Here is a 15,018-nt window from a genome sequence, read left to right as displayed (position 1 = left end):
CTCATAATGAGCACATGTAAATATACACATATTAATAACAATGCAATGTCCTAACTTTATAGAGAAGAAATAAATGGAAAATAATTTATAATTTTAAAAATAGATTCATGTAACAATTCTGTACTAAAGGACATAAGGAATTAGTTCTTTATACCTGTACATAAAATCACAGTAGATGTTATAGCTACAAATGCAGCTGATAGAGCTTGTGTTGTAGTGCTGACTTAAATGATTATAAGCTTCATCTCCAGGCACTGCCTTAAGCATAATCTGCAAACTACCTACCTAGATGTGCCATCTGCTCTATCCACTCCTAAAATTATGACCAAATGTACTGCCTCTTGTAGGTCTTCTCAGACCAGGAGACAAAGGAATTACATTGTCACCAGAACTGCAAGTCAAAGACTTGATGTTTGACATGATAAACAGTGTATTTACTATGTAAGCCAGAGGCCCTTGCTCCCACATTCCTGATCTATGGCCATGGTATTTGAGAGCTTCCATTTTCCCCAGTATCTTGTTTTTTAAAAGTTGGGGGTTGAGGGAATCTTGTTATGCTAAACCCTCACAAGTCTGATGGTAGGAGTCTTAAAGAAGCTGAACTTACACAGTAGAATTGTAAGTGGGGAAGCCTTCCAGACACTGTTAAAAGTGTCTTACTAAAAGTAACTGGTGATGTTCTTAAGTCCATTAAATGCTATAGGCACATTATAAAGGCTGATCTGTAATATTAGGAGTAATCACATATATGGATGAAACTTTGGTTTCTCTCTTTAGCCTCAACTGCATATAAGTCTCTGTCTAGGCAAAGCTGAATTGCCTGCAAGAGTACTACCACTGGACCAAACCCTACAATTGTATCTTTGAGAGCCCGGTGGGGACTCTCCTAAGCAGTGTTCTCTCCAACTAAGGGAAAGGATCCAACCCAGAGTGGGACAGCCTCACCCCTCATCAAAGATATTTAAATGTTCCTGGGATTTGCAGGTTATTTTCCTAATGTCATTGGCCTACCTAATGACCCTTCTCAGAAAAATACAAGGTTTTGCTTGAGTCCTGGTCATAAATTCTCCACACACTTTTAATTAACTGAGATAATTAGGAGATAACAACAAGTGGACACCTACACATAGCAATGCCTGACCTAATCAAGAATGTTTTAGAGTCAAGCCCCTGAAGATAAGGAATGCAGGCCAGGAAATGGAGGGGAAGTTATCTACCAATACACCTGGTTCTATGTATCTTTTAAAAAGCTCCAGCAAAGCTTTACTTTTGTGATAGATGTACCTCCAGCAAAGACCCAGAATGTCCAAGAAGTTGCTACATCTGAACTGTCTTCTAAATACTTTTACACAGCTGTTGCTATGGATGTTATAACAAACCTGTCTTCTCAAGGATGACATTTAATGCTGATGGTGGTAGATGTGCTCATCGAAATGGCTCTATTACCTTCATTGGGCCTATTGGCTCCTCTGTACTATTAGTATATCATTCATCAAAGTTTTCTACCACCGTTACCTTCCCCATAGCCTATTCCCTTATCCCACAGTTTATATACGCAATTGTGGAAAGCACTACAAAACAGCTGCTTTAGTTGAACAAATTCATAGTCTTCTATTCACCATTCAAATGAAGGGAAGAGAAAACAAATCCTACATGAATCCTGGGAAAACAGTTTTACAGCTACATATGATACAGACAACACTCCTGGTTCTCTTATCTCATCATTGAAAAATATGCATATACTATTCACAATAGCAAAGACATGGAATCAACCCAAATGCCCACCAATGATAGACTGGATAAAGAAAATGTGATACATATACACCATGGAATACTGTGCAGCCATAAGAAGGAGCAAGATCATGTCCTTTGCAGGGACAGGGATGGAGCTGAAAGCCGTTATCCTTAGCAAACGAATGCAGGAACAGAAAACCAAATACTGCATGTTGTCACTTATAAGTGGGAGCTGCACAGTGAGAACACATGGACACGGAGAGGGAAACAACACACACTAGGGCCTGTCAGGGGGAGTGGAAGGGAGACCATCAGGATAAATATAGCTAATGCATGCTGGGCTTAATCCCTAGGTGATGTGTTGATAGGTACAGCAAACCACCATGGCACATGTTTACCTGTGTGACAAAGCTGCACGTCCTGCACATGTATCCTAGAACTTTAAATTTAAAGAAAAATATGCATATAATAATGTACTATGTTCATTTACACATCACTGCATAGTAACTTTAATCCCCATACCTGCTTTTAGTCTGCACCACTGGGTAGTTTCACAAACTCTTGCCAATCAACAGCTAGAAAGAACTTCAGACAAAAAAAAAAAGACTACAAAGGCTCAGAGTAAAGCTTCTAATATACCAAGCAATAAACAGTAATTATCAGAAGACATAATCCAAGTTGAAGACACCATTTTCCTCCAGAACATATCCATTTTATCCATTTTAGCTAAACATTTCCTAGAGCCATTCAGGGTCACAGATACAACCAACCACCTAATATTCAACCTAGAGTTGTTCATGTTCAGTCAGATTTATCCCCTCTTCTTTTTTTCTCTTTTTCTGCTGATCCTTACATCTTTCATTAAGTTATCATCCTATTCTCTAATCCCAGAAGGTAAAAAATTCTCAACAACTCCATGGCCAGCTCTGAAATTCATAATGGGAATCAGTTTAATAAAACTAGAAAATGCTAAAATACATGTGCAACTTTTATTGACTCAAACTCTTCAGCTACCCAAATCTATGCCTTTAAGTTAAAACTCTGTGTTTTATTACTACATATAAGATAGACTATAGATAGAAAATACATAGATAAGTTAAAAAATTACTAAGGATGACATATTTCTGGTAGCAGAAGGAGGTGCAGTCAGTGTAGCCAAAGGCTTTTGTTGTCTGTTTTGTTTTAACTATGTCTTTGTTTTCTTTCTTCTTTGTTTTGAGACAGAGTCTCGCTCTGTCACCCAGGCTCAAGTGCAATGGCGCAATCTTGGCTCACAGCAACCTCTGCCTCCTGAGTTCAAGCGATTCTTCTGCCTCAGCCTCCTCAGTATCTGGGACTATAGGCACCACCACCACGCCACACTAAACGTTTTATTTTTAGTAGAGAATGGGTTTCACCATATTGGCCAGTCTGGTCTCGAACTGCTGACCTTGTGATCCACCCTTCTTGGCCTCCAAAAGTGCTGGGATTACAGGCGTGAGCCACCATGCCTGGTCTGTTATTACTTTATCTTAATATGCATACAGTCACTAAAAATGATATATATTTTTAAGTCATTCATATTAGAATTTTTTTAGATGTGTAAAAATTACTATATAGAAAATGTTGGAAACAAGATAAAACAAGTAACCAAAGTTTTAACAATTTTGTTAAAATATTATTTTTATCATTCTTACTTCAATCACTTTAAGAAAATACAAGACTACTCTTTTAAATGGAAAAAAAGTCTCTGAGGACTTCAAGTTTAATCTGGGGTTTTCAAACATTAATATGGTTGCATGGCCTTTTAAAAGCCTTTGGGCACAAAACTGATAAAATGTGGTTTTACTTATTGGCATGCCTGTGCAACAAAGCATTTGAGAAGCATGACTGACAGGCCAGAAGTATGTATGAGAGAAAACCTATGCTTATGTCTGCTTCAGTGACTTTATTAGCCACACCCTACTTGTAAATTGTAAACTGTCATTCAGAGTAGCATAGTGATGTTTCAAACAAGTCAGGTTATAATACCTCTACTTCTTTTGTCTTAATGCCCAGAGGTGAATTCAGAAAATGTTCCTATGTTTTGGCTCATAAAAGCATCCATCTGGAAAATACTAAATAACAAACCCTAATAGTAAAGAGCAATGCAAAGATTTATGACACTATACATACATGTAAATTGTATATTTAAACACCACAATTAGCTAACTCGGCCTTCATTATAGTTCAGCACATATTTCAGTTTGAGAACAAAGAAAATCATTCTATTGTTATGTGTCAGGTTTAAGCCAGTATTTTAAATCATACTCTTAACCATATATACTGAATTAAAATTGCAAATAATAACAAACTTCATTGGAGATTTCTGCTATCTAAAAAGAACTATAGAACAATCTGTTTTTTTAAGTATGCTATATTTTATAAGAAATACCCAGTTTAACTTTAAGATATTAAAATAAACAAACAATATGTTCACATCATACTTTTCCTACAACTGTACAATTTTGAACAGAAATAAGGCATGAAAACAAATATTACAGTTTATTGACTTTTATTAAGTGTTAATATTCCTTCCTGAATGTAAGTTAACTCGATCCTAACTATTCCTAATGAAAGTAATATATACTCATTTGTAAAATTCATACAGTACAGAAAAGTATAATACATTCAATTAAAAAATGCCCCATAATCCCCTCCTTCACTTAGAACAAAATAATTTTTGTGGTCTAAATTTCAATAAGGTAGTAATTCAAATGTGTAGCTTTTAGATAAGTATTAAAGGTTTTAATCCTTTTACCATAAATTATCAAATTAAATTCTCATTAGTACTCAAACTTTAAGGTAAATAGCATTCTGTGTAACTGCTCAGTAAATTAGTATTCAATAATGATACTTCTAATTTTTCATTTCTGAAGGGTATCTCCACAGAGGCAACCTTAAGGGACATTTGGTATTCTAGTCTTTATCAAGGGGTTCAATTGTGGAATTCTTGGGTTTTTCTTTTTGAGGTGAACCAAATTGCAAAGTGATGTCTCAGGAAGCCCATTTATCTGATAACTAAGAAAAGATAAACACCTGTAAGTTGATGTTTAAAGCCCAAACTAGTTTTGAAGTAACAAGAAAGAGAAAGCCAATAGTTCAAATTTCAGTCACTTTTCATCTAAACCCATCAATGTGTGCACTGGTCCATTAATTATGTGGCCCAGCACAAAATGATATGTTAGTCTTCCTTTTCACTCTAAGATGACAGCTGAGAGGTAAGGTTTTAGTTCAGGAGAAAGAAAGCTATTTCAAATACTTTATTTGTTGGTCTCAAGAATGTACCTAAATCATGAATGAAAATGAAAAATTTTCTTTATTGAGGATCAAACCAATTATTTCTTTGATTAGTCTGTTAGAAGCTAAATAATATTAAGGGCAAAGATTTAAAACTCATGATTCTAATGGACCCAGCTTTTCCAGATAAATGAAATATTTTAAGCAGAGGTTGGCAATTTTCTTTCTGTAAAGGGCCATATAGTATTTTAGGTTTTGTGGGCCATACACTTTCTGTCACAACTATTTGACTCTGCCCTTGTAGTGCAAAAGCAGCCATACATGATATGTAAATGAATAATCAAGGCTGAGTTCAATAAAAATTTATGGGCATAAATATAAATTCATAAATATAAATTCTATATAATGTTGACAAGTCTCAGAATATTCTTTTGATGTTTTTCCAACCGTAAAAAGGTAAAAACCATTCTTGGCTCACATGTTACAGAATAACAGGCATCAGGCTAGATTTTGCCTGAGAATAGTTTGGTAACCCCTGTTCTAACAGATTGTTTTGATTCTTGTTTTATAGATTGTACCTATGCTTCAGAGGAAAAACATGTCACTAAGGTATTATTTTTTAATTTTGTTTAAAGTATTTGGTAGGTTCCAGAAGCCTACCAATTGCCAGAATAATTATTGGAAGTAATGCCATTTAAAATATTACTCTCAAGTGAACCCAATTCAGTGTCTTTAGTCTCCATTCTCATTATAATAGTGGAAAACATCAGTTTTCAGTATAAAATCTTTTGTTCCATTTACTTCATTAAAAAATTTCCTACGCTAATAAATGTTTAAGAAAAACAATTAAGTTTGGCCATTTTCTACATTAACTATTTTAAATGAATTTTAAATTTGTGTAAAGTTAATTTACACACATTTCTATTTAAAAAATTTTTAATTTGTGTAAATTAAATTACACCAAAGAAGTTTTAATCTGTGAAAATTCTCAATGTTAAATTACATTTAATTTTTTGAATAATAAATACACACATGGCTCAGAATTCCAAAGGTCTCTAGTGAAAGGGTCTACTGCCAAACTTGTTCTGTAGTCACCCAGTCAAATAATGTTGCCTTCAGAGGCAAATAATGTTAACTTTTATAAACCTAACAGTCCACATTAGGTTTGCAATTATGTATATATATATTCCATAAATATATACCATTTATAATTTTATAAGTATATTAATTTTGTCATAATTTTATAGCATAGCCATTGTTTCCAAAATGTACTATTCTATCTAATGATAAGTTAATACATACACATTACATAAAATTCAAACATTTAGAAAATAAGAGATCTGTATAATGCCACCAACCAGAAAAAGGAATCTTAACATATTACACATTTTCTAGCTTATCCCCTTTCACATATTTTTAACAAAATAGAATCATTCTTTACTTCCTGTTTTGCAAAATGCCTTTTTTAAAATTTATCAAAATATTTTAAAAAGCTATATGTCAGTATATATAGACTGACCCCCTTCTCTTTTTTACAGCTATATTATTCAACTGTATGAATATATTATAATTTAATCAGTTCCCGATTAGTGGGTGTTTGGGTTATTTCCTGTTTTTACTAAAATCAGTACTGCTAGATGATTCCAAAAAGATGCTGTAATTAAAGTATTTTAATCCCCTGGAACTTCTCATAACAGAAAGAGCAACTACAATACTGAACCCCAAAATCCATGGACAGCATCTGCAACCAACCTTAGTGACAACATATTCTTATAATCCCAAAACATAAGTGGATAGGGATAAATCACCAACAGCTACAGGACCGACTAAAAACTTCATGAGGTCTAGAAGGTCCACAGTGGGTGTTGAGGCAATGTGATTTCTGTGCAGTCATCTGAATGTCAACATGAAAAAATTCAATGAGGCTCAGGTAAAAGGCAGTCGCAAGTATAAGTTTCTTAAGGAACCCAAATGCTTGGTCATCTAATTAGTGACATGCATGAATGGATGACCAAGATTCCCACTGTCCCTACCTACTATCCAGTGAAACCTCAGCCAAGGGAATGAGTATGGCAGAAACAGCCATGAAAGGTGTACAATAAGTGGGAGAGAGAACACTAATTCTATTATATTTTATGGAATCAAGTGTTACTCAATTCTAGAATCACAAAAAGCAAAATAAAATAATTAGAGGCAACCTTGTGAGGGAGTGGGATGGAGGCAGCCTTTTGGGCTGCCTATGAAATATCACTACTCTTACTGTTTGTCTGTTTGTTTGTTTATTTTACTGGCTCAGTATGAGGAGAGTAGGAAGTGAGCTCTAATGGGCTGTTACTTCTGGCTGTAAGCACCCAGTCACACCATCCAGGCACAGCCCTCTCCAGAGCCAGGGCCAGAGCCAAATGGGGAGTTAAGCTGGAGTGGTATACCTGTGAAACAATAATGCAGGTGAAACAATAATGAACTTGTCTAATGGCAAGTTCAGGGAGGTCATAAACCTCCTATGGAGCAGAAGGGCAAAAGCGCACTTGATCTTTATTTTCATTATAAATACAGACCATGAAAGCACAGCCTCACACAGACAAAAATAACAACAACAGCTTCATGGGAGAAGCACACAGAAGGTAGGGGATCTTCTCATGGTCCAGACAGATGAAAAATTCAAGTACTAATTGGAAGATTTTGTGAGGTCATCCTCAGAACAGCAGGAGAAACTAGAGATGATTCTGTAGATTCCAATTTGTGGATACAAGAAAACTGTGGGAAGGTATCAATGTGCTGGGATGGTCGAGATTCTGGATCCTATAAATACTTAAGACTAACAAAGTAAAATAATCTTTATATATAAATCCCCAAACTTAGGAGAAACAGTTGAGAATAGAGTCCAAACTGAATAGAGTCCACCATTGTGCTTGGTGTCAAGCACAATGAGGGCAAAGGACAAAATATGTAGAAATTAAAAAGGTAAAATAGAAGACCATATTTTTGTCTACATGATGAACACAACAAATACAGAAGCTCCAGACCTATGCAGATAAGAAAGCTTTCTTGGAACACTCACCCCCTTCAAAGTCAGAAAAACCAGTTTTCCATAAAAATGAACAAGAACAAAGGGTTGCAATCACATCCCATACAAAGCTGCATTTGACAAACAATATAATTTCCCTATCAACAGTGAAAGCACTCTAGAAAGACATGCCCACAAATAGATGAGAATTGACCCCAATATTCTAAAATAATCTTAAGTAAATATAATGATAGAAGCTAGGAAAGAATAATGTAAATAAAGGATAACAAACTCAGAAAGAGGTGATTCAAGAAGATTTTTTAGAGAAAGAATAAGAAACTAAGAAAAAATCATTTCAGAAATGAGCATTAACTTAGATCACAAGACTAAGTAAACACAATTACTTATAACTAGAGAATTTAAAGGTTGAAAAACTTAAAAATCAAAAATAAGAAAAAAGACGCAAGTAAAAGTGCTAGAGAAAGATCACAGGCAAAGAATACCCAACATACATAAAGTAAGAATTCCCAGAGAAGAAAAACCAATGCAATACAGCAGAATCCTGAAAAACTCTTAAGAAAAATTTCCTGAAATAGAAAAAAAACTTTGTAGTACTAATGAAAGGGCACATCATGACCTGGAACATCAGCCCAAGTTGGTCAACATCAAGACATATTCTAATGAAATCCTGTGAGCATTCAGACTAAAATACCAAGTTCTTATAAATGAATGAAAATGGATTATGATCACTTTTTGTCAGCAACACTTTATGCCAGAACACAATATGGAAATACATTTAAGATACTCAAGAAAAATGTGAGCCAAAACAACCTATTTGCATTAGGTCCATTCTCACATTGCTATAAAGAACTACCAGAGACTGGATAATTTATTAAGAAAAGAGGTTTAATTGACTCATAGTTCCACAGGCTGTACAGGAGGCGTGGCTGGGGAGGCCTCAGGAAACTTACAATCAGGGTGGAAGCGTGAAGGGGAAGCAAGCACCTTCTTCACATGGTGGAGAGGGAGAAAGAATGTGAAGCAGGAGGTGCTACAGACTTTCAGACAACCAGATATTGTGAGAACTCACTGTCAATAAGAACAGCAATAGGGGAAATCCTCCACCTTGATCCAGCTGCCTCCCATCAGGCCCTTTCTAAAACATTGAGAATTAAAATTTGACATGAGATTTGGGTGAGGACACAGAGACAAACCGTATCACTATTACTTCCATGAGCCACTACTAGGAAATCTATTAGATAATGAGATTCAAACATCCAACATGACTTAAGACATTTATATAAGGAATAGTGATAAACATAATAAATATATCTACATTTAAAACTAACTGCTGAAGCCAGTCACAAAAGGGTAAATACTGTATGATTCCACTCATATGAAGTAGCTAAAGTGGTCAAAAATTACAGAAACAAAGTGGTGGTTGTCAAGGGCTGAAGAGAAGGGAAGAGGAGAATTAGTGTTTAATGGGTTTCAGTTTTGCAAGATTAAAAAGTTCAAGCAATTTATTGCCCATCAATGTGAATATATTCAACGCTACTGACATAATGCACTTAAAAATGGTTAAGATAGTAAGTTCTCTTATGTGTTTTTTTATCACAATGAAAAACTATTAGCTTGTACATAAATTTTTTTTAAAACTATATGATAGTTAAAGGGAGATAATTACACAACCCAAATAACTATTAAAAATGTAGGGAGAATAAGAAGAGTAGAATAAAAATAGAATAAGTGGGATGCTGAGACAGGAGGATCACTTGAGCCCAGCCTGGGCAACATGGCAAAACTCCATCTCTATAAAAAGTACAAAAATTAGCCAGGCATGGTGGCACACACCTGTACTCCCAGCTTCTCAAGAGGCTAATGTGGGAGGACTTCTTGAATCCAGGAGGTCAAGCCTGCAGTGAGCCATGAGCTACTGCACTCTAGCCTAGATGACAGAGTGAGACCCTGTCTGCAAGAAAAAGAAAAAATAAAATAAATAAAGGACTGCCTTACAGATGCTGGCTAGAAATAAAAAGTATATTACTTTATATCTGACACTGGGAGAGAAGAAGGATAAAGGGGGAACTTGGCTACTAATTCCAGTAATGCTCACAGTAGAGAACGAACAGACAGTACTCTAAAGGCAGAAAGAAAGAAAATAACAGGCCAATATCTCTGATGAATATTGATGCAAAAATCTTCAACAAAATAATAGTAAACCAAGTTCAACAATACATTAAAAAGAGTATTCATCAAGACCTAGTGAGATTTATTCCTGAGATGAAAGGATGATTCAAAATATGAAGATAAATTAATGTGATACATCACAGCAACAGGATGAAAGACAAAAACCATATGATCATTTTCATTTGATGCAAAAAAGCATTTGATAAAATTCAACATCCCTTCATGATAAAAACCCTCAAAAATAATATAGAAGGAATAATCTCAGCTTCATAAAAGCCATATATGACAGACCCACAGCTAGTATCATAGTTAATGAGAAAAAACTGAAAGCATTTTCTCTAAGAACAGAGACACAACAAAGATGCCCGCTTTCACCACTGTTATTCAACATGGTACTGGGAAAGAAAAAATTAAAAAAAAAAAAACAGAAAAAAAAAAGCAAAAAAAAAAAAAAAAAAAAAAAAAAAAGCGAAAAAGAAAAAAAAAAAAAAAAACATGGTACTGGAAGTCTTAGCAAGAGCAATCAGACAAGAGAAAGAAATAAAGGGCATCCAGATTGGAAAGAAAGAAGTCAAACTGTCCTTGTTTGCAGATGCTGTGATCTTATACTTGGAAAAATTTAAAGAATCCACATGAAAGAACTATGAGAACTGATAAATTCAGTGACGCTGCAGGTTACAGAATCAACCTACAAAAATCAGTAGCATTTCTATATGCCAACAGTGAACAATGTAAAAAAGAAATTTAAAAAGTAATCTGATTTACAATAGCCACAAATAAAATAAAATACATAGGAATTAACCAAAGAAGTGAAAGATGTGTATAATGAAAATGATAAAACACTGATGAAAGAAATTGAAGAGAGCACTATAAAATGGAAAGATAGTCCATGTTCGTGGACTGGAAGAATCAATATTGTTAAAATGTCCATACTACCCAACACAATCTACATATTCAAAGCAATTCATATCAAAATACCACTGACATTCTTCACAGAAGTAGAAAAAAACACCCTAAAATTTACATAGAACTACAAAACATGCAGAGTACCCAAAGCAACCCTAAGCAAAAAGAATCACATTACCTGACTTAAAATTATACTACAGAGCTATAGTAACCAAAACAGCATGATGCTGGCATAAAAGACACCCAGACCAATGGAACAAATAGCTAACCAGAAACAAATCCACATAATTCCAGTGAACTCATTTTCAACAAAGGTGACAAGAACATGCACTGGAGAAAAGATAGTCTCTTCAATAAATGGTACTGGGAAAACTGGATATCCATATGCAGAAGAATGAAACTAGACCCATATCTCTTGCCATATACAAAAATCAAATTAAAGTGACTAACGATTTAAATCTACAACCTCAGACTAATACAAGAATATATTAGGGAAATGCTCCAGGGCATTGGTCTAGGTAGAAACTTCTTTTTTTTTCTTAATTGTACTTTAAGTTCTGGGGTACATGTGCAGATCATGAAGGATTGTTTCATAGGTATACACATGCCATAGTGGTTTGCCGCATCCATCCCCCCATCACCTACATTAGGTATTTCTCCTAATGTTATCCCACCCTAATCCCCCCACCTCCTTTTTTCCCTCCCCTACACTCCCCCAATCCCCCAACAGGCCCTGGAGTGTGAAATGGTATCTCAATGTAGTTTTGATTTGCATTTCTCTAATGACCAGTGATGATAAGCATTTTTTCATATGTTTGTTGTCCTCATATATGTCTTCTTTTGTAAAGTGTCTGTTCATATCCTTTGCCCACTTTTGAATGGGCATGTTTTTTTCTTGTAAATCTGTTTCAGTTCTTTGTAGATTCTGGATATTAGCCGTTTGTGAGATAGGTAGATTGCAAAAATTTTTTCCCATTCTGTTGGTTGCTGATTCACTCTAATGATTGTTTCCTTTGCTGTGCAGAAGCTCTGGAGTTTAATTAGGTCCCATTTATCTATTTTGGCTTTTGTTGCCAATGCTTTTGGTGTTTTTGTCATGAAGTCCTTGCCTATGCCTATGCCCTGAATGGTTTTGCCTAGGTTTTCTTCTAGGGTTTTTATGGTATTAGGTTTTAGGTTTAAGTCTTTAATCCATCTGGAGTTAATTTTATTGTAAGGTGTCAGGAAGGGGTCCAGTTTCTGCTTTCTGCACATGGCTAGCCAGTTTTCCCAACACCATTTATAAAACAGGAAATCCTTTCCCCATTGCTTGTTTTTCTGAGGTTTGTCAAAGATCAGATGGTAGATGTGTGGCGTTGCCTCCAAGGCCTCTGTTCTGCTCCATAGGTCTATATCTCTGTTTTGGTACCATTACCATGCTGTTTTGATTAATGCAGCCTTATAATATAGTTTGAAGTCAGGTAGTGTGATGTCTCCAGCTTTGTTCTTTTTACTTGGAATTGACTTGGCTATGCGGGCTCTCTTTTGGTTCCATATGAAGTTTAAGGTGGTTTTTTTCCAGTTCTGTGAAGAAGGTCAATGGTAGCTTGATGGTGATAGCGTTGAATCTATAAATTACATTGGCCAGTATGGCCATTTTCACAATATTGATTCTTCCTAACCATGAGCATGGAATGTTTCTCCATCTGTTTGTGTCCTCTCCTATTTCACTGAGCATTGGTTTGTAGTTCTCCTTGAAGACGTCCTTTACGTTCCTTGTTAGTTGCATTCCTGGGTATTTGATTCTCTTTGTAGCAATTGTGAATGGCAGTTCATTATTGATTTGACTCTCTTTAAGTCTGTTATTGGTGTATAGGAATGCTTGTGATTTTTGCACATTGATTTTGTATCCTGAGTCTTTGCTGAAGTTGCTTATCAGTTTCAGGAGATTTTGGGCTGAGACAATGGGGTCTTCTAAATATACAGTCATGTCATTTGCAAATAGAGAGTTTGACTTCCTCCTTTCCTAATTGAATACCCTTTATTTCTTTTTCTTGCCTGATTGCTCTGGCTAGAACTTCCAATACTATATTGAATAGGAGTGATGAGAGAGGGCATCCTTGTCTAGTGCCAGATTTCAAAGGGAATGCTTCCAGTTTTTCTCCATTCAGTATGATATTGGCTATGGGTTTGTCATAAATAGCTTTTATTTTGTAATACCTTCCATCAATACCTAGTTTATTGAGAGATTTTAGCATAAAGGTCTGTTGAATTTTGTCAAAGGCCTTCTCTGCATCTATTGAGATAATCATGTGGATTTTGTCTTTGGTTCTGTTTATGTGGTGTATTACATTAATAAACTTGTGTATGTTGAACCAGCCTTGCATCCCCGGGATGAAGCCTACTTGATCATGATGGATAAGCTTTTTGATGTGCTGTTGCAATCGGCTTGCAAGTATTTTGTTGAAGATTTTTGCATATATGTTCATCATGGATATTGGCCTGAAGTTTTCTTTTCTTGTTGAGTCTCTCCCAGGTTTGGGTATGAGGATGATGTTGGTCTCATAAAATGATTTGGGAAGGATTCTCTCTTTTTGGATTGTTTCAAATAGTTTCAGAAGAAGTGGTACCAGCTCCTCTTTGTATGTCTGGTAGAATTCGGTTGTGAACCCATCTGGACCTGGGCATTTTTAGTTGGTAGGCTATTAATTGCTGCCTCAAGTTCAGACCTCGTTATTGGTCTATTCAGGGTTTCCACTTCTTCCTGGTTTAGACTTGGGAGGATGCAAGTGTCCAGTAATTTATCTATTTCTTCCAGGTTTACTGGTTTATGTGCATAGACTTGTTTGTAGTAATCTCTGATAGTGGTTTGTATTTCTGTGGAATCTGTCATGATATCCCCTTTATCATTTTTTATTGCATCTATTTGATTATTCTCTTCTCTTTTTTATTAATGTGGCTAGTCATCTATTTTTTTCATTTTCAAAAAACCAGTTCCTGGATTTATTGATTTTTTGAAGGATTTTTTGTGTCTCTATCTCCTTCAGTTTTCCTCTGATCTTAGTTATTTCTTATCTTCTGCTACCTTTTAAGTTTTTTGGATCTTGCTCCTCTAGCTATTTCAATGTTGAAGATAGGGTGTTGATTTTGGATCTTTCCTTGCTTCTCATGTGGGCATTTATTGCCATATATGTTCCTCTAGACACTACTTTAAATGTGTCCCAGAGATTCTGGTATGTTGTGTCTTCGTTCTTGTTGGTTTTGAGTAACATCTTTATTTCTGCCTTTATTTCACTGTTTATCCAGTCAACATTCAAGAGCTAGTTATTCAGTTTCCATGAAGTTGTGCGGTTCTGAGTTAGTTTCTGAATTCTTAGTTCTAACTTGATGGCACTGTGGTCTGAGAGACTACTTGTTATGATTTCCGTTCTTTTGCATTTGCTGAGGAGTGATTTACTTCCAATTATGTGGTCAGTTTTAGAGTAGGTGTGATGTGGTGCTGAGAAGAATGTATATTCTGTGGATTTGGGGTGGAGAGTTCTGTAAATGTCTATTAGGTTTGCTTGGTCCAGGTCTGAGTTCAAGTCCTGGATATCCTTGTTAATTTTCTGTCTCATTGACCTGTCTAACATTGACAGTGGAGTGTTAAAGTGTCCCACTATTATTGTGTGGGAATCTAAGTCTCTTTGTAAGTCATTAGAACTTGCTTTATGTATCTGGGTGCTCCTCTGTTGGATGCATATATATTTCGGATCGTTAGCTCTTCTTGTTGCATTTATCATTTTACCATTATGTAATGTCCTTCTTTGTTTCTTTTGATCTTTGTTGGTTTAAAGTCTATTTTATCAGAGACTATGATTGCAACTCCTGCTTTTTTTTTGCTCTACATTTGCTTGGTAAATCTTCCTCTATCCCTTTATTTTGAGCCTATGTGTATCCTTGCA

At 35.4% G+C, this 15,018-nt stretch overlaps 1 protein-coding gene across 10 annotated transcripts in view; it reads left to right on the top strand.

Annotated features, from left to right (window-relative positions):
* WDPCP (WD repeat containing planar cell polarity effector) overlaps positions 1-15,018 on the top strand; it is a 783,785-nt gene that overhangs the window by 667,110 nt on the left and 101,657 nt on the right. The window contains exon 15 of one of the 10 annotated variants that reach the window (XM_064364176.1): positions 5,564-5,601. The exons of the other annotated variants lie outside the window; for them this stretch is intronic. Coding sequence (XP_064220246.1) covers positions 5,564-5,601 — 38 coding nt within the window. The remainder of the gene's footprint in view (positions 1-5,563; positions 5,602-15,018) is intronic. 10 annotated transcript variants of the gene reach the window in all.

This window comes from Aotus nancymaae, unplaced genomic scaffold, assembly GCF_030222135.1.
Source record: "Aotus nancymaae isolate 86718 unplaced genomic scaffold, 86718_ANA_hifiasm-v0.15.2.pri h1tg000057l, whole genome shotgun sequence".
NCBI classification, from domain to species: Eukaryota; Metazoa; Chordata; class Mammalia; order Primates; family Aotidae; genus Aotus; species Aotus nancymaae.
The sequence above is the reverse complement of the archived record's forward strand: the minus strand, read 5'-3'. Positions and strand labels throughout refer to the sequence as shown.